This window comes from Ochotona curzoniae, unplaced genomic scaffold, assembly GCF_017591425.1.
Source record: "Ochotona curzoniae isolate NIBS_2020 unplaced genomic scaffold, NIBS_Ocur_1.0 scaffold_2453, whole genome shotgun sequence".
Classification (NCBI taxonomy): Eukaryota; Metazoa; Chordata; class Mammalia; order Lagomorpha; family Ochotonidae; genus Ochotona; species Ochotona curzoniae.
The window spans coordinates 24,385,178-24,407,038 of NW_024467094.1; the positions used below are offsets into that span (position 1 = coordinate 24,385,178).

General features: G+C 45.6%; 1 protein-coding gene across 4 annotated transcripts in view; it reads right to left on the reverse strand.

The window, feature by feature from the left end:
- The window catches only part of HLF (HLF transcription factor, PAR bZIP family member), a 48,607-nt gene that overhangs the window by 2,102 nt on the left and 24,644 nt on the right, over positions 1–21,861 (reverse strand). For 3 of the 4 annotated variants that reach the window (XM_041000648.1, XM_041000647.1, XM_041000650.1), the window contains exon 3: positions 3,580–3,800. In XM_041000648.1, coding sequence (XP_040856582.1) covers positions 3,580–3,800 — 221 coding nt within the window. The remainder of the gene's footprint in view (positions 1–3,579; positions 3,801–21,861) is intronic. The other variant, XM_041000649.1, reaches the window with a different exon arrangement.

A 21,861-nucleotide genomic window follows, 5' to 3' on the forward strand; every position in this document is an offset into this window, starting at 1 on the left:
GGGGCTTACTTCCTGCCATCACAGGCTTCTGCCCTGTTTGCTTCTTAGGGGCTGTGCACCCCGAGGTAGAAGTCATGGGTTGGATGAAAGCAAGCGTCCTGCTTTGCACCCTGAATTGCATGCCAACTTTCTCTACCACCTTTGCTGAAGTTTTCATTTGCAAAGTACTTTCAGCCCCTGAGCACTCATTCTGTTTCTTTGGTACAACTTGGCACAATGCTCTCCAAAGGCAATGTGGCCCATCAGTTGGTCAAATGAAGATACTACGGTAAGGTTACTTCTAGGATTGCACCTTATAGCAATCTCGCTCTATGTGCAAGCACAACTTTTTTCTTTTTTAACTGCAGCATTGGTTGTAATAGAAAAAAAAAATGTAATAATGAACTATTTCTCTGTAGGAAATTTCGTAAGTATTATGTTAGAGTCATACACTGGAATACTCTGCTGTTGTTCAAAATAATTCCCAAGTGGCATCAAAAGTTATTTAAGTTACAGCATTATGTGAGTGAGAATAACAGAAATTTACAGGTGAGTACTTATTGCTCATCCCACTTTGATTTAAAAATCACAGTATCATGGATTATAAAAAGAGGTTCAAAAGGATTAGTACCAAGTTGTAGAAGTGATATCTTTGTAATACGTATTACAGGAAAGAAGCAAATAATATTAGTAAGCATCTTTCACCTTTTACTTTGTATCCTCCCAAACCATTACAATATTATATATAATATATATATAGATACTTGGATAATTTAAGGCAAAAAAAATCTTCAACTGGCCGCTTACCAGTATACCCATATGGTTGGCTAACATTTAAGCTACTTAGTCTAATTCCCTATTTCTCTGTAGGTGTGGCCTCAGTAACCATGGACAATGTGAAAATCACCCATCCTTCTTCCCCCATTACTATTCTTTCTAACAAGAGAAAGCTTGCTAAGAAGATAAATGAACCAGAATATTCTTTCAGACTTTCCCAATTCATCGCTAGTACAACCTGACGGCTTCTGCAGCACTCTTCTGATGACCACCTGTCAAAGCAAACCTCAAGCCCTGGTTTAGGGATGTTCATGTAGTCACACACTTCCCTCCCAGAAGACTGGATGGGACCAGTCCTTACCTGCCCCAAGATTCCAAGGGCCAGTTGGCATGGGAAGGTCAAATGGTTCAGGCCCAAGGCCAACAGAAAGACCCCAGGTCAGTGTTCAGCACCTATACCTGCCATTACCCTCAGCAGACACCTGCCCTGTACAGACGGAAAGCATATGCAGGTACCTCCTGACCACTTCTCACAAGCGGCAACAGACATCTTACTTAAAGAGCATTCCCAGCTTTCCACACACTTTATAATAATATGAAGCAGGATGAAAAAACACCTTCAGAAAAGTTGGTGCATCTTCCAAGGGAAGGCATGACCCTTTAAAGAAGTTCACAACAAGTGTGTCCAACTTGGGCAGGGCTGCAACGGATGTTGGTAAAATTTGCTGGCTATGAACCAGTAGAGGAGCAGAGGAGCTGGAGGAAGGCGGGGAGGGTGAGGGCAGCCAGGGAGTCCGTGGTGCCATGTGGGAAGGGGGCCCAAAGGAGAAGTTTACCAGAGTGAAGTACCAATCCCGATGCCACCCACTTCACAGTGCCAGGGAGGACATCACACTCTCCTTGCCTGAATATGCTTTCCAGGGGCTGACTTAAGGAGCATCACAGACTGCATAAGGACACAGGAGCCCTGGAAGGGAAGGAATACCTGAGGACATGCATGCAGGCAGTAGGGGATGGGGATGAGGTACTGCCATAGACCTGCTCAGGTCTGTGACGTTGCTCCTCAGGTTTTGAAGGACGAGGGAGTTTGCTACAGATCTAAGGGTAACAGCCAATTGGCTCTCCCTTGGAGTTTGTCTCACAAATATCATGCTTCCAACCTTCTACCCTCACCTGTCCACATGCGCAGAGGAACCAGCAAAGGAGACAGAGAATAAACCCAAAGGGGAGGAGCGGAGTCAGGAGTGGGGTGCGTCCAGGGATACTGGAGAATGACCACAGAAGGAGTGTCCTGATCTAAAAACACTAACTCACCTTCCTTCGTCAGTTCCCAGTGGCTTTGGAGCTGGGGAGGCAGGTCGGGAGTGCAGGATCCTGAGCAACGTTTACATATTTGGCACTCATCCTCTGCACTGTGCCCTTCTGTCTCCTAGGGGCCAATGCCAGTCAGCTATATAGGACCCCCGCCTGGCAACGACTGGCTGTTATGGTCCCCTCAGACAAGTCAACACTCCCATTGTATCACCTGACTTGGGTTCCGTGAGGACAGGAAACCCATGAGACTTTACATTTTCTGGTGTTTCTACGACACACTGGTCTGTTTTGATTGACTATTCAAATGTTTTTGAATATGTTTGGTTGACTATTCCCAGCCTCAAAGGTTGTATTCTAAGATGCTTCCAAAGCAAAAACTTTCTGAGTACCTACATGGTATCACAACATGAAACTAAAGTTACTAAAAATAATGTAGGAAGCTACCTTCGGCTAGATAACCTGGATCCTGGGTAGGCCTTCCTGTACTTGGTGGGATGCAGCCCCGATAGGGTTCCATTCTGCATCAGTTCCCATCACATCAGACACGTGATGGCAGCAGTGACCTAAAGCTGCCAGGGACCTCGGCCTCCAGGGTTCTTTCTAGACATCAAAGACAGGAGGAACTGATCTAAATCAGTTCAAAGTCTCAAACTCCTACCATATTAGGTTTGATAACAGTAACCAGATTTCAGAAAAGGGCTAATTATGCCTGGTTCCAATGCCTTAGATATGTGGAACTATCTCTCCGTTGTCCAGACAAATGCAAACAAGCATAAATGCTTTAAGTTCTACACAATGGCTAATCAGAAATGGTTCTGTTCAGTGAAGCAGACTTAGCACAATTTTGGAAAGAATTTTCATCTGATAAAAGGTAAATCTGCTTCCTTATATAAATAATGTGTCCCCTTCAACATAGCAGAGAGAAACAACCGAGGATCAGCCTGTTGAGACACTCCGGTGATCACTGTTTGAGAACCAAAGTGAGCACCACTTCGTTTATAAACAGAGTTGGGGAACCCACCAACTTCTGTTGCACCCCTGGACTCTCAAAGCTGAAAAGGTGGAAGGAAGATGTGCTACACCCTGAGACCAACAGGGAAACAGAAGCTGCTAACCATCATCAAATTCCCATAAGGAAGACTACGCTGGGAAGTCCATGTGGTCCACACATCCTCCCTAAAGTGTCTCCTGTGCCCTTCCAAGCTGGGAGGTTTCCATTTGATGGCGTATGGTTTGTGTGGATTCCCTTGCTGACAATAGCAGGTCTGCTTCCTTTACAGAAGGAAGGTCTGCTTCCTGTTTCATTCCTTTCCTTGTTGCTATTCACTCCTAAGGCATGGATGCACCGCTCAGAAGACACCCAAAAAGGAAGCAACACGCCTACCAGCTGCATACCAAGGGCCACTCCCTGTTCATCAACTCCTACGGTTATCCTGGAGTCACACTTCTGATTTCTCTCTTCACAGCGCTCTCCATCCTCCCAGAGTCTGATTACCAGTTCCAATTTACCTTCAGATCATCAGGGATAAAGACTTTGCGAGCTTTCTTGATCATGGGTTGTGGCTTCAGTTCTTCCTCAGAGAACTTGCGTTTGCGAGGGTCAAACATTTCCTGGCCAGGGACGCTGGACAGGGCGAGATCTGCTGGATCCGGTTCATAACCCACTGGGACCTGAATGGTGTCTGGATCGATGGGACTTGGAGTATTGCGGTTTGCTGGCAACAGCTGACCTGGAATAATGCAGACGTTTCGATGAATAAACACTATAGGGAGACCCAGCAGCTGCAACTTAACAATGCTCCCTGCTGACTGGCAAAAGTCTCCAACTAACTTCTCGAAGACTCTCATATCATTGATTTTATTCATCTTTACCGTATTTCCAACAACATAGGGCGAGTGCCACTGTACTCATGCTACACCAGGCAAGACAATGGCATCCAAGCTCACCAACTGGGGAAGTAAAAACCAAATCAAAAATAAATACATTCTTTCTTTCCTATAACATAGCCATGGAGCACCAAGTGTGGAGTTAAATACTCAGCAAGGTGCAACTGACAGGAAGTTCATGAATTCCCCTTCTTAGCTGTTTTCCAGGTGTGTTGGAGAGAAAGACTAACAACTAGAGTGCAGGTGCTTGGAGAGAACCCTGAAACGCATCCAGGGAAACCAGGAGCCTCACCAGGGAGCCTCAGGAACACTCGCCTGAAATGACACTACCCATAGTTGCTTCTTGAGACAGTGATCCACCAAAAAGGCACTGCGACAAGACAGGGTGTGCATTCCTTAAGCAATTCCACATGGTCTTAGGTAGCAAGGAGCACTGAATCGTAAAACCACGCAGACAGAGGGTAGAGGCAAGAGATGTGCCCCCACAAAGTGGGTGGTGGGGTATTATAAAAGGCCCTGCATGTCGCTGAAGGGTTCTAGACATGAATGCGACCAACAGCTGGCATCTGGAAAGAAGACTTGAGTAATGTGATGAGTGGATTGAAGAGGGCATATCTGGAGACAGATGAGACACAAGCCATGCACACATGATGAGTGGCAGTGGAAACCAGGAAGAGGGGACAAGTGAAAGAAATGTTTGACTAATTACAAAAGACAATGTGCAGACAATCTCACTTGTACCAGGGGTTCTTCAGGCCAAACTACTTGGGTGCACATTCACAAAACAATGGGTTTACTGTATTTATGCATCTGTCTTACTCATGCAGGTGACCTCAACACACCCAACTGTTTACATGAGGAGCTCTGAATTTTATAATCACTGCTTTCACACCCAGGGAATAAAGGGGGAGGATACAGCTCAGCTGCTCTTTGGCCCATCTCCTCCTCTTACTCAGAGCCAACAGTGGGTCAATGTGTGAAACGTCCTTTCGTTTTCATTAAAGCTTATCCTTGGCTGAAGCACAAAGCTGCCGGCTCTGATGCTGGCCCAACCGTGAGCCCATGCTTATGTGCTTTTGGCTTGGAAGGGAACTTGGAATACACATGCTCTGTGTGACCTTGTTGGTCCCCACTTGCTTTGCATACTCTTTGTGTGCTGCTTGCCAAGAGGAAGAGATGGGCCCCGAGGCGTTGGCAGAGTTGGTAAGGATTTCTCATTAGCTAAGCTGCTTTTAGGGACGGCTGAGTTCTGTCCTGGACAGTGTCAAACTACATTTAATCTTGCACCTCTTGAGTTTGCCTCTGAAAAGGAATCATATGTCAGGCAAAAGGGGATTTTATTCTTCCTTTAGGAACTCTCTTTGAACTTATTAACAAACCGCCCAATGCCTCATCACTACAGTCACTCTGCCATCAGCTTACAAGTGACGAGTCCCTCTTCTGCCTCTCCAAGCAGCCCCTCATGAACCTTCTCAGGTTTAACTGCTCCAGGTTACTTCAAGTTTCTTCCTAACGTTATGCTACAATCCATCACCTTAGGCTACACACACACATACACACTCACCCTCTTATCCCAGACTACAAAGTATTTCATATCTTCTCTCTTTCATCTCCATCCAGCTCCTCACTATGGTGGTGGGCTGCAGAGCAGTCTCTATTGGGTGGTGGCCCTGTGAGATTCTGGCATTCAGCCAGGGAACAGGCTCACAGTCTCACCTGACATTTAGGCAGAACTCGTTTTTTTTCTTTAACTCTTTCCTATAGAGGGAGTAGGGCTCCCCACTTGCAGAACCAAGAGACTATGGTGAACCATAGCATCAGTCAGCAGCGAAGCCAGGCCCCTCTTCTCTCCAGCATCTGGCATGCTATCTTATGTATATGGATTGTTCATAAGTTAACTTTGCTGGACTCAGGGTTTTTTTTTTTTTTCACCCTTCATTCTAAAATGTCTACAGTGTCATCGGGTAACAGGGGGAGGTGCCTGTTAATGCTCAATTAGAGAATGCAACATGTTAATTTTTAATTATAAAAAATATTCACTGTAAAGTTTCAACAGGAACGTGTCAAAGTTCTCATCTGGCTTTTCTTCTGTAAGTCCTTTTTACAGCTGTTCCCAGAGGTGATGTGCTTTAACTGTTAAGTGTGAACCTCTCATGGCTTGGTTTTTATAGAGAAGTGATTTAACAAAAATGGGAATATACTAACCATATATTCTGATTTACTTTTTTGATATATCAATATACTGCATGGAACCTCCTTGTATTAGTACAGATAGAAGACTTAGGGTTTTTTTTGAAAGACTGAGAAGTATGCAGAGTTTGGAAATGCGACAGACTTGTTAATGACCCTCAACTGATGAACTTCCAGGTGTACGTAATTTACAGAAGAGACTTCTCAAAGTGGGAAGACTAATGCAGAAGTATCTGCATTTCATTTTTCTAAAAACTGGCAAACTGTGTTCCCAAAATGTCAAACTTACTTAATAGCTGAATCAATATTTATGGGCACACCACAATTCAGGTTTAGTTTCAAGTACTGCCAACGCGGCGTGTACAAACATCACAGCTGCGTCAGCTTGCATTTCTCTGGTTATGATTGACACTGGCCACAGCACAGGCGTGTTGGACATTCATTTCTCTGTGCATTGCTTCTTAATATCTGCTGCTCTTTTAAAAATGGATTCTGTTGGTCCTTTAAAAAAATAATTTTATGGACAGCCATGGGGCACAGCATGCCCCATGTTGGGGCACCAGCAACCCATATGGGCGTCAGTTTATGTCCCGGCTGTTCCGTTTCCAATCCAGCTCTCAGCTTGTGGCCTGGGGGGGCAGTGAAAGATGGCTCGAATCTTTGGGCCCCTGCACCCATGTGGGAGACCTGGCAAAAGGTCCTGGCTCCCAGCTTCACATCAGCTCAGCTTTGGCTATTGCAGCCATTGGGGAAGTGAAACAGCAGATGGAAGATCTCTCTCCTTCTCTCTATAAAATCTGCCTTTCAAATAAAAATAAATAAATCTTTTGAAATTATTTTTATTGCCACAAAAAGAACAGATTTCATGTAGTTTACAGACATAATTCTAATAATACGATCTTTAAAAAATGTTTTGTGACATTTTAATTTACTTCACAGTCACTGTCTTAATATTCCAAACAATAAAGAGTTCAACAAACAAAAAGTAGAAAGGCCACAGTTCAGTAGTGGTAAAGAATCCAATCTCAATTTCACTTACACATTAAGGGTACGTGTGTATTCATGTCTGGAAGCCCTTCTGGGTCCACTGTGACCACTCAGTGGCTAAAACCTTACACATGCCAAGATCTCACATGGGAACCAAGTTCATGTCCCAGCTGCTCCACTTCCCATCAAGCTCCCTGCTTGGGCCTGGGAAAGCAGTCAAGGATGGCCCAAGGTCTTGGGATGCTGCACCTGTGTGGGAGACCTGGAAGAGGCTCCTGGCTCCTGGCTTTGGATTGGCTCAGCTCTGGCCATGGGGAGTAAGGCAGTGGGTGGGAGATCTTTCTGTCTCTCCTTTTCTCTGTAAAGCTGCCTTTCCAATAAATAAGTAAATAATCTTAAAAACCCTTTTATTAGACTATGGGTTTTATCTTTATATGTTTCATTTATCACAAGATTTTCTCCCACGATGTCGTCCGTGTTCTAACTTTGTAGATTTTTCTTTACTAATAGCTTTTATATTGAATGCAACAATATCCTGAAATACTGTTTATTTTTATGGATTCTGTCTTTCACACTTTGCCCTCTAGTGATTTCTTACCTCTACACACATTCATGTTTTTCCATACTTTTCTTCAACACAACCATACCTTGCATGTATTGCTAGAATTTTAACCCACCTGGAATTTATTTTGGTGGGCTGCATAAGCAAAGGACATTGCTTGCCGTTTTCCAATGCTATATTAGTATAATTAGTACGGTTTGATACTAGTATGATTTGATAATTTCAGAGGGCAAAGTATATCTCACCATTTGCTACTTTTAGAAATTTTTGAGTATTTTTAAACATACACTACTCTAGATGAATTTCAAAATAATTTATTGCGCTATAGCTTCTCAGTCTTTTGGCTAAGATCAAGTGCAGAATAATTTATTAAGTTACATTTAACTTTTTTGAGATTCCAAAATTAGGGCTGAATGAAACCTGCAGGTAAACTTGGGGATAATTGTCTCTAAAACTTTATTTTTTGCTGAGTTTTCCCTTAAGTGTTTTAAAAGTGTTACTGTGTAAATTTCCCTTACGACATTTTCTATTTGGTTATTTATGGTGCACAGAAAGCTACTAATTGTTAAATGCTGAATTTATATTCAGCCACTTTGTTTTTCTATTGGTTTTAATATTTCTAACTTTGGATTTTGGGTCAATGATGAAATCTTCTGCCTCTAGCGAGATTGTGGCTTCCTCAGAAGACTGGTGATGCCCACTTTATCTTCACAATCTTGTGTCTCAGGCCATCAACCAGGCTCTGCAAGATGAAGAGTCCTGTGGAGATTTGCTAATTGTGCAGATCTGCCCCTGAACCAGACCAGCAAATGTCCAAGGGGCCCCAAATCTCAGAAGTTCTCAGCAGACTGAGAATTCTGCAGGAAGCAAACTTACTACTGAGATTGTGGGTCACCTTGTTGACAAAGCGTGCCTGGAAAGGTGTGAGGTGTCTTTACCACCATTTCCGTTTTTTAGTGGTTGTGGCCTGAACATATCCGATTACAAAGTTCTGTAAGATTCCTTTTCTAGTTAGATCTGTTTACCAGTATTGGTTCCTGTAACTCATGCTTACTTATCTGTTGCTTGAGATCTGGTGATTGTTTACGAAACAATAGCTTGTAGGCTATTGTTAACTAGTAACGTTTATCTGCCTGCTTGTTCTGCCAAAATCATGGTGTAAGACGTCCAGTACATTGGTTCATCTCGCCTTTGCATTCCCTGTGTCCCACTTTCTTCTTTGCGTGGACATTACACCTCAAGTCCTGGTCCCCACTAGAGGGACCCCTGAAAGACCCTGTGCTAGTGATCTGGCTTGTTCCCGCAGCTCAGTGAAAATGCAGTTATTGGGACATGCTATTAATCCTTCATGTTCTGAAATATGGAGTCTTTTGCTAAAATCCTAGTACACACAGCTTGAGCAGCAAAGATGGTTTCAACCCTTGACAATTCTACTTGACAGAGTTTCCTTTTAAAAAAAATCAGAAATCACATGTATAATTTTCTTTTAGATGCATTTTAGTATTCATTGCGATAGTCCTGTGGCTTTCCCCTGTATTTGTTAAGTCAACGCTTGGTGTTTCTCCAAGGCTTTGTTTAAGGTGGACAAGATCAACCTATGCTGTAGACTCCACAGTTAAGTACAACAGTGTTCTTTCTAAAAGCATGAAAGTCACTTCCAGGAGGGCCAAGGATTTCCAGATGAAAGGGTGGAATGAAGAACTTAAAAAAAAAAAAGGTCTGGAAGGAGATGAAAGTTACCTTCAAACTCAAAGTGGCTCGCTACTTGTGTCACAGATGAGGCATGATGAACCTCCAAACAGTGTAAGTGAACACGGATGTTTCCTCCTCCCCATATTTAAACAAACCTCAGTAGCTCATGCTCAGTTGGCTGATGAGCTGGCAAACCTCGGTGAGTGGGAGCAGCAGCAATCTTTCCCTCCTTCCTTCTCGGGTCAGCGGTTTCATTCTTTTAACTGACGGCTGCAGCAGACTACTAAATTATAATCTCCTTTATTACTTAAGCCTCCGAGGCTAATTGCCTCACATCCAATCTTTCTGATGTGCTCCTCATTCAGGCAGTTAACTAAACACAGCGTTGGATTTGCAGCAGCCCTGTCCAAACACACACCACACTCCGGTGCCCCTCACAGACAGCGTTAGCAGGTTCCTCAGCATTAGCCTCTGCTGTGGGAAGCTGGGAAAAGATAAAACGGCCTTTGTTTTGGCCAAAGGGTTATCTTTAGATAGCTGATGGGTGGAATTCCTGGTGATTCAAAGTTTGGTTCCAGATTTTTGTCTCTGCTTACTTCTCCCAGCTTCCCTTGTACACTTTGGGGTCTTTCTTAGCTTTTCTGGATCCCTTAGGTCATCTTCTTGGCAAATCCACTCTCAGATTCCTGGCTCTGAAAATCTCTCCTACCACATAGGGGCTCGATTAACTTAGGAGACTCTACTGAGGCTGTCTGGTGAAAACATGTACACTTGCCTTCATGTGCTCACGTTGCAGAGATGAAATAAAGACCCCACAAGTGCATCCTGGCTTCTGAGGTCAGATCAGCCACTCTCTCCGCCAAAAGCAGGAATGCTGACCAACGAGCAGCCTGCAACGGCAAATGTGCCCTAAGGACCATGGGTCTCATCCGCTGTCCAGCTCCCGTTCCACGTCTCTCACGGTTCCAGGCAGTCTTGCACTCTCTCCATCCTGGAATCTGAGTTGTCCTCTTATTTGCCTTAGCCAACAGAAGCGGGAGGGTGGCAGCTCTGAGGCTGGGCATGCTCTGCTTCTTCATCATAGCTTTCTCTGTCATCAACTTTCTGCCACGCCTGGCCAGGCCTGCTAGAGGCAGAACATGTGGAGAAGGCCAGGCTAGCTCTAGATGTGGGAGTCCAGCAGAGTCACCTGACCAACCCAGAGCAATTATAAACCTTACTGGCACATAGCACTGAGTTTTTGTGACTGTGTGGTAAGCACTCTTGTGTCATGAATGAACGACACACAAGCTGAGCTATCATGTACGCGGGCGGGGATGGAGGGTGCGGTGGGAATGCCTACAATCACACCAACACGATTTCAATGCTGAAATCACACTGGAGTGTGATTCTGTCACCAGCATGTTATAAACGTGGGCCTATGTGAAAGGAAGACCAAACAGAATGTTATTGTGGAGTAAGGGAACATTAGAGAGCTCCTTTTTAGCTACCTCTCTGAGTTTCCACTTCCTCATGCACAAAGACAGATTACTAAGCTTGCCTCTTAAGAGTTTCATGCCAAATGAGGAAAACAATATGCACAGATACAAGGCTTAGCAGAAAGCACAGTACCTAGAGCACAATTATTGAACCTGTATGAAACATAAAGTATGTATTTTGTTTCCCCTGGCTCTTCCCAATCGCTCTCCCCCACCCTGTTCACACTTCCGCAGTGCTCCGTCACTTCCTGAGGACATTCCAGAGACAGAGACCTGGGCAGATCACAGTCCCATATCAACACCCTCCCAAGGCTTTCCACATCCTCCGAGGACACGGCCTTGGAGATTCCACCCTGGCCTTGCCTCTGCCCTGCACATCGCCCAAGCACAAGGCTGCCAAGGTCTTTGTATTCAGGACACACTCTGCCTGCCTGGTCCACTGGCATCACTTGGAAAGCAGTTCAGATACCATCTCCCCTAATCCTCTTCTTTCCTCACTGCCTATTAACCACCCTGATTTCCTTTGCAGTACTTATCTCCATCCCAAATAAATTTTATTATTTATTTGACTATTAAAATCGCCAAGTGAGCTCCCCAATTGCAAGTAGGCTCCAGGAGGCAAGGGCCCCCATCTGGCTCCTGCTGCAGCTCTGACTGCTACACAGAGCCTGTATGCAGAGGACAGTACAAGCTACCGCACAGCCAGACAGAAATAACCCCCAGATGCGGAACAGGGGTTATTTTTCTTCTTATTTCTCCCCTACATTTTGCAAGCTGTCTGTAATTAACATCTCCACTTTCAAAATCAGAAAATAAAAACACATTCCTTAAAAGATGAACTTTCATGTTGCACATGTACCTTCCAGGGGACTGCTAAATGCTGCGGTGAGAAGATCACGCAAGCCTCTGGAAAGTAAGTAGAGCAGGAGAAAAGAGATGAAAGCGATGGAAGAAGCTAAGAGGCCACGGAAGTGGCAGCAGCCAAAGTGTGTTTGTATTGCAGGCCCACTGCTCCCAAGCAGGGGACAGAAGCAAAGTACCCAGCACCCTCCCAGCACTGCAGTGCCCTAAGGGTGCTGGGAGGGTGCTGGGAAGAGAAGAAATTTAGGAACCAAATAAGGAATACAAGAAAAAATGAAGGGATTAAATGAAAGAACGCGGAAGGAAAGGAAGACTTGAAAGGGAAGGGAGGGGAATAAAAGAAAGAAGAGACAGTAATGGCTTTGCCGAAAACTAAACTGCAAAGTGTCTTTCTGGATCCTAGCCCTTAACAAGGAAGCATCAGAGAGGGAGTCTGTAGCATGCAATCAAGTGATACAGATGCCTTCCAGCCCAGAGGAGACTCACCCTGGCAATGCTGATACTGGATGCAGTCCATGCTACCCACCAGGTCCTTCCAATCAAATGCTAAACCTCATTCTCACAATGGCTGCATCAAGACAAAACCAGAATGGAAGCACATAGTTCTAGACAAACTCGGACATGTTGAATAGTTTGTCCAAGGTTACCCAACTAGCAGATTAAGAAATACAGACTCCTCCCAGTCTAAGCCCATATTTCTAATCAAGCCAATGCCCCAGAAGTGGAGCTAGGAAGTCTAACCCTGTCTCAGGGCAAGCTAGCAGTTCCTGCCTTCCACAGTGAGAGTCCTGTGCTGGAACAAGACTCTACTGAACTGGTAACTGCTCCAGAAGATGCACACCAACTGTCACATTCCATGGAAGCAGAAACAGAGAGGTGACAGCACCTGCATGAAGTCACATGGTGGAAAAGCCAGAGGAACATCGCATGGAGGCCAGGCTCCAGTTGACCTGACACATAACCCATGCTTTTTCGTTCCACTTTACTTCTACCCCAAGGGGCAATAGAGGAAAAAGAGGACCACCTCACAGGTACTTTCCTCTCTAGCCCAATACAGTCCTGGACAGGAGAGGTCCCCCAAAGGGGTAGGTACAGCTTCTGGTCTGAACAAGAGTTGCCAGCAAGCTACTGGGAGCCAGGCACTCCACTTCCTTTTCCCTTGTCTCTGCTTCTGTTATTCAACAGTCCCTCCTTGCTACCTCCCGCATGGCAAGCTTGTGCTATAGGTAGGTCTGCATTTGCCCGTGGAGTCCGTGCTGCTGTCAATCCTACACCTCATTCACTCTTTTTAAGGAGCCCTTGGATAAGCCACAGACTATGCTTCATTAGGGGGAGGGGATCGATCCCTGGCAGGGAGAAGGATGAATATATTGTTATTACAATCAGGAAGCTGGCTTCAAAGGTTACTTCATGGGAGACCATAATTCTATATCTAAACCCTTAAGTTATTAGTCTGCCTAGTAATGTCTGGCTTTGGGCAAAGACAAATCTAACACCAGACAAACATAATGTTCGTGGTAGTATTGCCACTACAAAGCTCTGTGGCCTGGGACCAGTCGCTCTACCTCCCAGGGTCTTGCTCCCTCACCTGTCAAGCGCAGAGGATCACACTCACTTCCTGGGGCTGGGGCAGGGGCAGGTGGGCAGTGCACAGGAAGGCCAAGGCAGGGACCTGCCTGCACCTCCCTGTCACACTCTCTGGCTTCCACCCCTTGCTCCAGCGTGTCAGACATTATGCAATATGATTCGTTGCCCTGAGTCCCTATATTATACTCCAAATGGCTCAGCAGCCTCCAACTTGGTAGGTTGGAGGACCCCTCATTTCAAGGGTGTTTCTCATCATGCTTATTGCCAATGGTATTACCAAACTTGCCTCCTTGAAACCAGTGAGAGATACAGCGTGGTAAATCAGATGTTCCAGTTAAGTCTTCCCATCCCTGCCCCTGAGTTAGTGTAAGATGGCATTCTCTTTCCAATTTCCTCTGGGCCAAGAATCTCATTCCAAACCAAAGACAGTGTGGGGGTGTCATGTCTGGCAGAAAATGGGACATGTACGGCTTTGTGGCTACAGTCCTGTATCTGTCACAGAACCTCAAAGAACAGAAAAGTCACAGGAAGACCACAAGTGAACAGAGTCCCAGAGACTAAGGCCTGATGAAGACTGTGCTCCCTGGAGTGGGCACAGTGAACGGGGAAAAAGCCCTGCTGTTCCTGAGACACACAACGCTTTGCTCCTCACGCCAGCCCAAAGCTACAGGACTGTGGTGGGGGAAGAACTGTTCCCTAGTTTTCCCTGTCCCAGGAAAGGAGGGTGGAGGTAAGACCCAGAAAACAGAAGGTTAAGTCACCTAGCCACCTGGCTGGCTATCTCAAAGTCTCACCACTGTTTTCTAGCCACCATCCTTTCTGAAAGAGCAGCCTCTCAGTGTTGCCATGCGGACAGTAAACATAATAAGGAAAGACCGTTTCACACTGCCTTGCAACTCCGTCCAGTGGAGGGGCAGAGTGCACATGGAGGCCAGGGCTGTTTTCCATCCCGTCACAGAGCCCGACAGGGGTATGCAGAGTGGTGAGGGAGGTGAGGAACCCTGGAGGGTGGGGCCCTGCTGTCAGCATTGGGCTGCCTCCAGGCAACGCCTGGCTGCAATGCTGCGCAGTTACAGCTTCATTTTGCCTTCCTTACACTCCTATGAAACACAGAGGGCCAAAGGGGCACATTTTACCCGTAAAGAAATTGAGCCACTAAGCAATTTCCGGAGGTTCCCCTCCCCCCCAGGATGGGCTACTTTCTTACCCAGCAGATAAACAAATCCTCCTATACCTTAAGTCTATTTTCAGACAATGGCTCCTCCATTTTTAATGACAACGTGCACCATCAGCACCCACCTGCATCATCACCACCCCCCAGGTCCCTGGAGTCTCATGAATTGTCTGAGTTGGAAAAAAATTTGCAGGCCTAGTCACTTGAAACTTGCACTTTTCAAAGTCCTGCCACAACTCGTTATTAAACTATTTTCCTCCGGGCTATGTGAAATTCTTTTGTGTATTTTGATGTAGAGGGGAGAGTGAAGCATGAAACTAAGTGACTATGTTGTTCACTGTGAACCCAGGACGTGAGCGCCGAGGATCAGCGCATATGCTCCCTGTGTAGCACACCCTCCCCCTCTCCACAGCCTCTCCCTCCAGTGCCCCGCTTCCGAACCAAACCAAGGCACAAAAGCAGGATTGTTTTTGCATTTGCCCTTCTGGCTGAAAGTGAACAAGATTCAGGTGTGTCCATGATTCTGAACTTCTCAAGGAGATTCTTTGTTGCATGAGTCTCTATGTTAAGCACCCATAAGCAAACACACTTTGCCAAAGCTTCCGTGCCTTGGTCTCCAGCCAGATTTCTCAATAATTCTCTTAAGCCCAAGTTCACAGAATCCTAAACTCATCTATGGACAGCTGGTCACTGCCTGTCATCTCGCTATCATCACTAAGCCAGTGCATTTAAGCCCAACTCGCCCTCCAGTTTCCTCTTGATCATTACTAGCCTGTCCTATAGGTCTCCTGACGCCTGGGGAAAATATATATTTTGTGTCAGGCCTCTGAGACCATGAGACTTCCACAGAAACCCTCCAGACTTCTATAGACACTCTCCAGACTGGAACAGAAACACTCCACTGGTTGGTTACAGGTACACTGGGGAAATCCCTTGGGCCTCATTTTGTCTTCCCACTAAAAAATGGAATGTGAACTGAGCTGGTAATAAAGACTCCTCTACCCTCTAGTAAAAAAAAATATGTATATATATATACGTATGTATATATATATATATATATATATATATTCTTGAAGTTAATGTAGTTGTTACATTGTGTTTAAGATCCTTCTCATAGGCTGGGTACAGTCCATTTTGCTATAAGAATTTGGACATAACTGGTGTCTCTGTGACCTGCAATTCCATCTGTGCACTCAGCTGCTGTGTGACTCTGTGCATCTCTTTCATGATCATAAGTAAAACAACTGCTTCTCACTGCCTCCTGGGTTTCAATGCATTCTCGGGATGTCCAGGACTTTCCCCGCAGGTACACGGCAGCCCCGTGACTGCTCCGTCTTGGTGGGTCTGCTCGTGTCCGAGCACTCATGCTTCACACCTTCCCCTCTTGTCCTACCACCCATCAAGGTCTAGTCCAATCACTCTTCCTTCGACTATCCCAGTATTAGCGATGGTTTTAAACTTCTATCATACTTAATGTTCCTTTTGCACTTAGCATAGACCAGGCTATGATTTTTGTGAGATTAACTGATCCTATAACATTTAAGCAACTATCTTTTCCCAAACTTGGAAATCTTTCCGGCAAAGGCCATGCAGATGGCTTACAACAAAGATGGGTTAACAAAAGCTTGTATAGGAAGACACTGATTTGCCTAACAAGATTTTTTTTTATTTTTAATTATTTGAGAAGCAGAGAGGCAGAGAAACAAAAAGAGAGAAAGCTCCCATCTGCTGGTTCAATCTTGGCACACCCACAGCAGACAGAGTGGGCCAGGCAGAAACCTGCAGCTCAGGCCAGATCTCTCCCATGAGCGACATGGACTCAAGTACTGGAGCTGTCACCTTCAGCCTCGCAGGCTTTATGTGGCAGCAGGCTAGAATGGACAGCAGAGCCAGGACTCAAACCTAGACACACTGGGAAGGGCACCTTAACTGTCCTCTTAACCACTAGACCAAGTATCTGCTAAGTTCAACCTACACTTCAACAATTTCATGGGGACTTGAATTAAAACATGTACTTATGAATTAAAAGGTACAAAAATAAAAACTATGCATTTCTTTTACAATACATATTTTCTTTGACCTTTTGGGAAACCCCTCATTGAAACAAAATCCAAGCTGTGCATGCAGTATGAACACAGTGTGCTAAGTGCTGTGAAAAGCTCCATCCAGGCAGCCAAAGGTCGGAGTTCAAAGGTCAATCACTAATCCGGATCTCTGGAAGGAGAACGGGGGCATCAGGAGGTGGCTCTCAGAGAGCTCACAACTTGGACAAGACGTGAAGCTGCCCAGACAAATACAGGGACAAACGGGCAAAGATTCAAAGATACAGCAGGATTTGTGGACCTAATGAAAAATCAGGGATATCCCCTGTAGGTCAGGTGATAGGAAGAGGAGAGAGAGTTAAGAACAAAGAATAGATATTCACATTTTACCCTGAAGGGAATGAAGAACAATCCATGAAATTAAAGCTAAGGAGTCACTTAATCAGATGAGTCACTGTGGAAAGGTTGTTGTGGCAACCAGGTGGAGGTGGGGTTAGAGAGGAACCAGCAATGGTGAAGGCTCACCCACATCAATGGGCAGATTTCAATGATGCTAATAAGCACGGATCAATGTGCATCTTTGCCAACCGCATGGGGAGGAAAGAGAAGACAAGATGAGCCTTTAAATTTCCAGTCTGGAAAGATGTGAATACCCACTCAATCAGACAACAGGGATCAGAGGACAAGTCAGCCGCTCAGGAGAAAGCCACTGGCTCTTAGGCTGATATTCAGCCATGGACTATAAATCTCAGCTTCGGAGCAACCGCTAGAGAGACACATGTCACAAGCCTAGATCTTAAGAGAGAGTGCAAAGCAACCAAAACATTGAAGCCGAGGCCCTAGGGGGCCCTGACACCTCAGGGATGGGCAGAGGCGGACAGGCCCCTATGAAGAGTACTCAGGAGAGGCCAGAGGGGTAGCAGGTCTCAGACAAGTCAGGGAATAAATACCTGATTTCTCAGGACAGGCACGGAGCCTCCTAACTGAGCAGCTGCATTTTCACTACCATTCAGCCAGAGCAATATGACTAGACACAGTAAGAATTCTGTTTAAGGTCAAGTGGTGTGTTGGAAGAGCCAACAGTAAAAACTAGAGCTGGGGTTTGCGTGTGGGGCAGCGGCCAAAATGCCACTTGAGATATCTGTGTCCCATACTGGAGACCTGGACTTGGTTCCCACCTCGTACTTCCAACTTCCTGCTGAGGTCACCCTAGGGGGCAGCAGGTGAAGGACCAAGTGCCTGAGACGCTGTCACCCACATGAAGAACAAGGTGCAGCCCCTGGCCTCTGGTCTTGGCTGTTGTGGGCATCTGGAGGGCAAACCAATAGATGGGAGACAATTTCCTTCACCTCTGTGCCTTCCAAGTAGGTATTATGCCAAAAATATCCACTACTTCTTTAAAAAAAAACAATATAAAGTTAATTCTGAAGCCCTAACTTCTTTCCACATTCCTGTCCACTCCCATATATACCCACTAGCCTCAAAGATAGTATTAGTACAGAAAATTCAAAGGAAACAGTTTCTTTCCGGCTACACCCACCTGGTGTCTGTCTGTGCAGGAATGCTGGGGTTCTTATGCTTCTTGGGGTATCAGGTGTCTACTCTGTTTTATCTTCAGGACTCTGCTGGGATACATGATGCAAAGACATGTGCAAATGTACTTGCCAGTGCGGTGGCATAAAGAAGCAGACGTCACAAACCACAAGAGCATCTTGGCATGTTGAATAACTCAGGCTGGCAGAGGTTGCCTGCTGCACCTATCGCCTGCAGTCATCTTTCACTCTCTCTTTTTTCTTTGTTGATTTATTCTTTTATTTTTCAGACCAGAGAGAGTATGTGTTTTAGTAGCAGCGGCCATGGAGGTAGGGAAGGTGGCAGGCGAAGATGCCCATACAGGAACTTCTACAGCTCATAGAGGTGTCTGCCCGAGGCTGTGCTAATAGCAGAATAGGGGCCTCCTCCCCCCACACCCCGCTCATTAACAGTAATTTTGAAAGGTTACTAAATACTTGTTGCTAGGCAAAAGCAGCAGCCTGGCACTGGAGTGCTCTAAGTCAGGAATATGCATTTTGTCAGGGAGGGGAAATCAAAATTCCACAGAGTCAGCTGTATGTAAACAAAATGGATTTAGTGGTCCTAGGACCAAATTTTGGGTAAGGTACACCATTAGAGCCGGCTTCACGTGTTGCCAGATCCTACAGATCCTTGTGATAAGGAATCATGTGACAAAGAAGGGCCAGCTCGGTCCTCAGGCATGGAGGCAGAGGGAGAGGCCAGTCCACGGAGTACCCAAGGGGTTCACAGTTGTCTAGGACCTGGAGGAAGGGTCCTCACCCATGCATTTGATTTTTTACATTCAGATGCAAGGCAAGACTCGGGAAAAGGCAACATTCAGGTTTCCTCATATAAATTCAAACCCCACAGAGGAGAAAAACTGCCACACACTGATTTAGACAAGCAATAAAAATGGAGGGGTTTATTAAATCTGGGTCTTTCCACCACCACGCTGGCAGGTAAATTTTCCACACATATTTGCAAGTCTCTGTAATTCCACCTTGCTTTACAGTCACACGGGTCCCTAACACACAGCAGTAATATCCTAGACCAGGCAATTTCTTAGAAATGTGTTGTTTCAGACAAATTGAAATTTTCCAGCTTGCACTAAGATTAGCCAAGCTAAATCCATCTGGTTCCTGCTTAATGCAATCTATGGAGAAATCTTCACAGGATGAAAATCCGCCTTTCTGTTTCACAGGCACAGGGGGGTGCCTCTGGGGCAGAAAGGAACAAGACATTAGGACATCACGGAACAGATTCTCCACTTCACTGCAGTTCCTCCAACCTGGCCCTGGGGACCAGATCCAGGAAAGAAAGAAAACCCACCCCTGACTGCAGCCTTCCAGGATACAGGCACATCCCAGTTGCTCTGAAGTCCTCCGCCATCTCAGTAGGCTGGTAAATTCCTGTCCCAGTGAGTTTGTATTCCTGACACAAAGTCCTCAACAGAAGTCCCTTCTGAAAGTCTTGGGAGTGGGTTGGTAAGGCTGGTAAGGCAACCAAGCATGAAGACAGGCTGGGCAGGTGCCAGATGTGAAGGGGCAGGTGGGCTTCAGTGTCCTCATAAAATAAGGTAATGGTCTTCAGGCTGGGAAGAGTGTGTGGGGGAAGAGGCTTCACACGGCTTTCTGATGCCACAGAAAACGTGACCTTGCAGCCCCTCATATGCCACAGGCATCCAGAAGACAGCACAGCAAGGTTCAAAGAATCCTTCATCCAAAAAGCTTCAGGTCAGCGAGAAATGTTTTGCTTGCTTTTTTCCTAAAACAGACTATAATGCAGGGCAGTAACTAGAATAATTCTCTAAGACTTCATAATTCTTACAATAGGTTTTTTTGAAAAAGAGATGTCCATTTTCTCTCAATCTATTGTGACTCTCTAAGCGAGAGAGGGAAGATACTTTTAATTTCCAATGCTGGCAAGCTTTGCACCAGCCTGGGGAAATCAGTGCTATGAATACCCCCATTTGGCTTGCCTCTAAGACACCACACCAAAAGGAACTAAGGAATCCTTTCTGAAAAGTCTATGAGAAGAAGAAATGGACGACAGCAAATTACAGGATAGCAAGAAAGGTGTCAAGCATAAAACTCACACATTACTTCCCGGGCTCGTGTGGCTTTAATCATACACTATTTGAACAAATAAAGGTCATTCAATGTCTATCTGTTTGAGAAGAATTTCAAAGCCAATGGGACATTCCGTTTCTCCCAATCCATCATAGTCAGTGAAGCCTTACTGTTTGGGTTTGAAAGGAGAAGACCAACGCCTGGTCATTAGGAGCAGTGTCTCCTACTCCATTGATGGCCACAGCTCTCCTCTTAGTGCTCATTACGGGGGAGGTTCAGTCACACACCTCTGCAGCGACACAGGCAGGTAGGCCTTGGGGCATGGTGGGTTCAGCTGCAGCCTGGGACCCTGCGTCCCATACCCCAGTGCCTATATTCCAGCCCTGCTTCCACTTCTGATCCTACCTCCTGATCGCGTCACCCTGGATGGCAGCAGATGACAGCTACCCAGACCAGATGGCTCCTGGTTTTAACCTGACCCAGCTCAACATTCTCTCCTTCTCTCTCCTCCCATCTCCTCCTACCCCAGCGCTCTACCTTTCAAGCAAATAAAATAGAATTTAAAAGTACAGATGTTTAGCATCTCTTCCTAGCTCAATCAAAAATTCTGAAAATGAGACTTGGGCTCTGTTTTTGACTGGAACAGGAAATTGTTTTCTCACACACTTTCAGTGGGAGTGTGAACTTGTTCAATTCTTCTGGAACCTACACACTTTGATCCAGCGACTGCACATCCAGAAAGTCTAACTTAAGCATACCACACCAGTGTATGAAGAATGGCAGGCATCCAAACCTGCAAGCAGCCTAAATGCCTAGAGACACACTGTTTACTAATATAGCAGAAATTCAAGCATATCAAAGAAGAAAGGCAAGTTGCATAACATCACGTATTATGTACATCTGTAGAGCACACATACATATATTTTTATATTCCCATGGATAAAATTCACACACACACACACACACACACACACACACACACTGTTTATAAAAACAAAGGAAATGTCTGGGAGAGTACACAAGGAACTGTCGCCAGTGAAACCCGGGAATCCTGCACAGCTCTGAATCTGCTTCTTCAGTAAAATATTTTTAAACACTTTCTTTTCAAAAGTATCCACTAGAGATTATCACATGAAGCCAAGGTTTGAGAAGCGAGAAGCTCAGGTCCATAGGAAACAGCCCAAGAGAGCTTAGGAGGAAACCAGCCACCCGCATGGTATCCATATGTCATACTGGGAACTTGGCAGAAGGTGGCGCCCCGGAGGCAAGCACTTAGGCCTTCAAACTTGTCACAAGCAATGCTTTATTCACTCAATTCTGCTACTCCAAGGATTATTTTGGTTTTTTTTTTGCCCCAGTGCATTATTTCTTACTGCATCTATAAAGTGTGGTTTACATACCAGGATGCTATACACTCTATTTTTTCATTAAGAAATCCCTGTGCCACTCAACACACTGAAATATACCACTAGGAAGACACTAGGAATCGGCAATGCTTGTTCAGATGGCCCCTCCCCCTCCAAGCTCTTTTCCTGTCATCTTTGCTCTAGTTCACTCATCTTCTTATCTCACGCCAGGGTCAGCTCCACAAAGGCAGGCAAGAGTTGGCCTTGGGGACTATCAGTCCCTAGGAATGCATCTGTGACTCTGGCTTGGGAGAGGCCGTGCAGGGCTGGACCAGTCTGGGGCAACTGCCCTCACACTAACA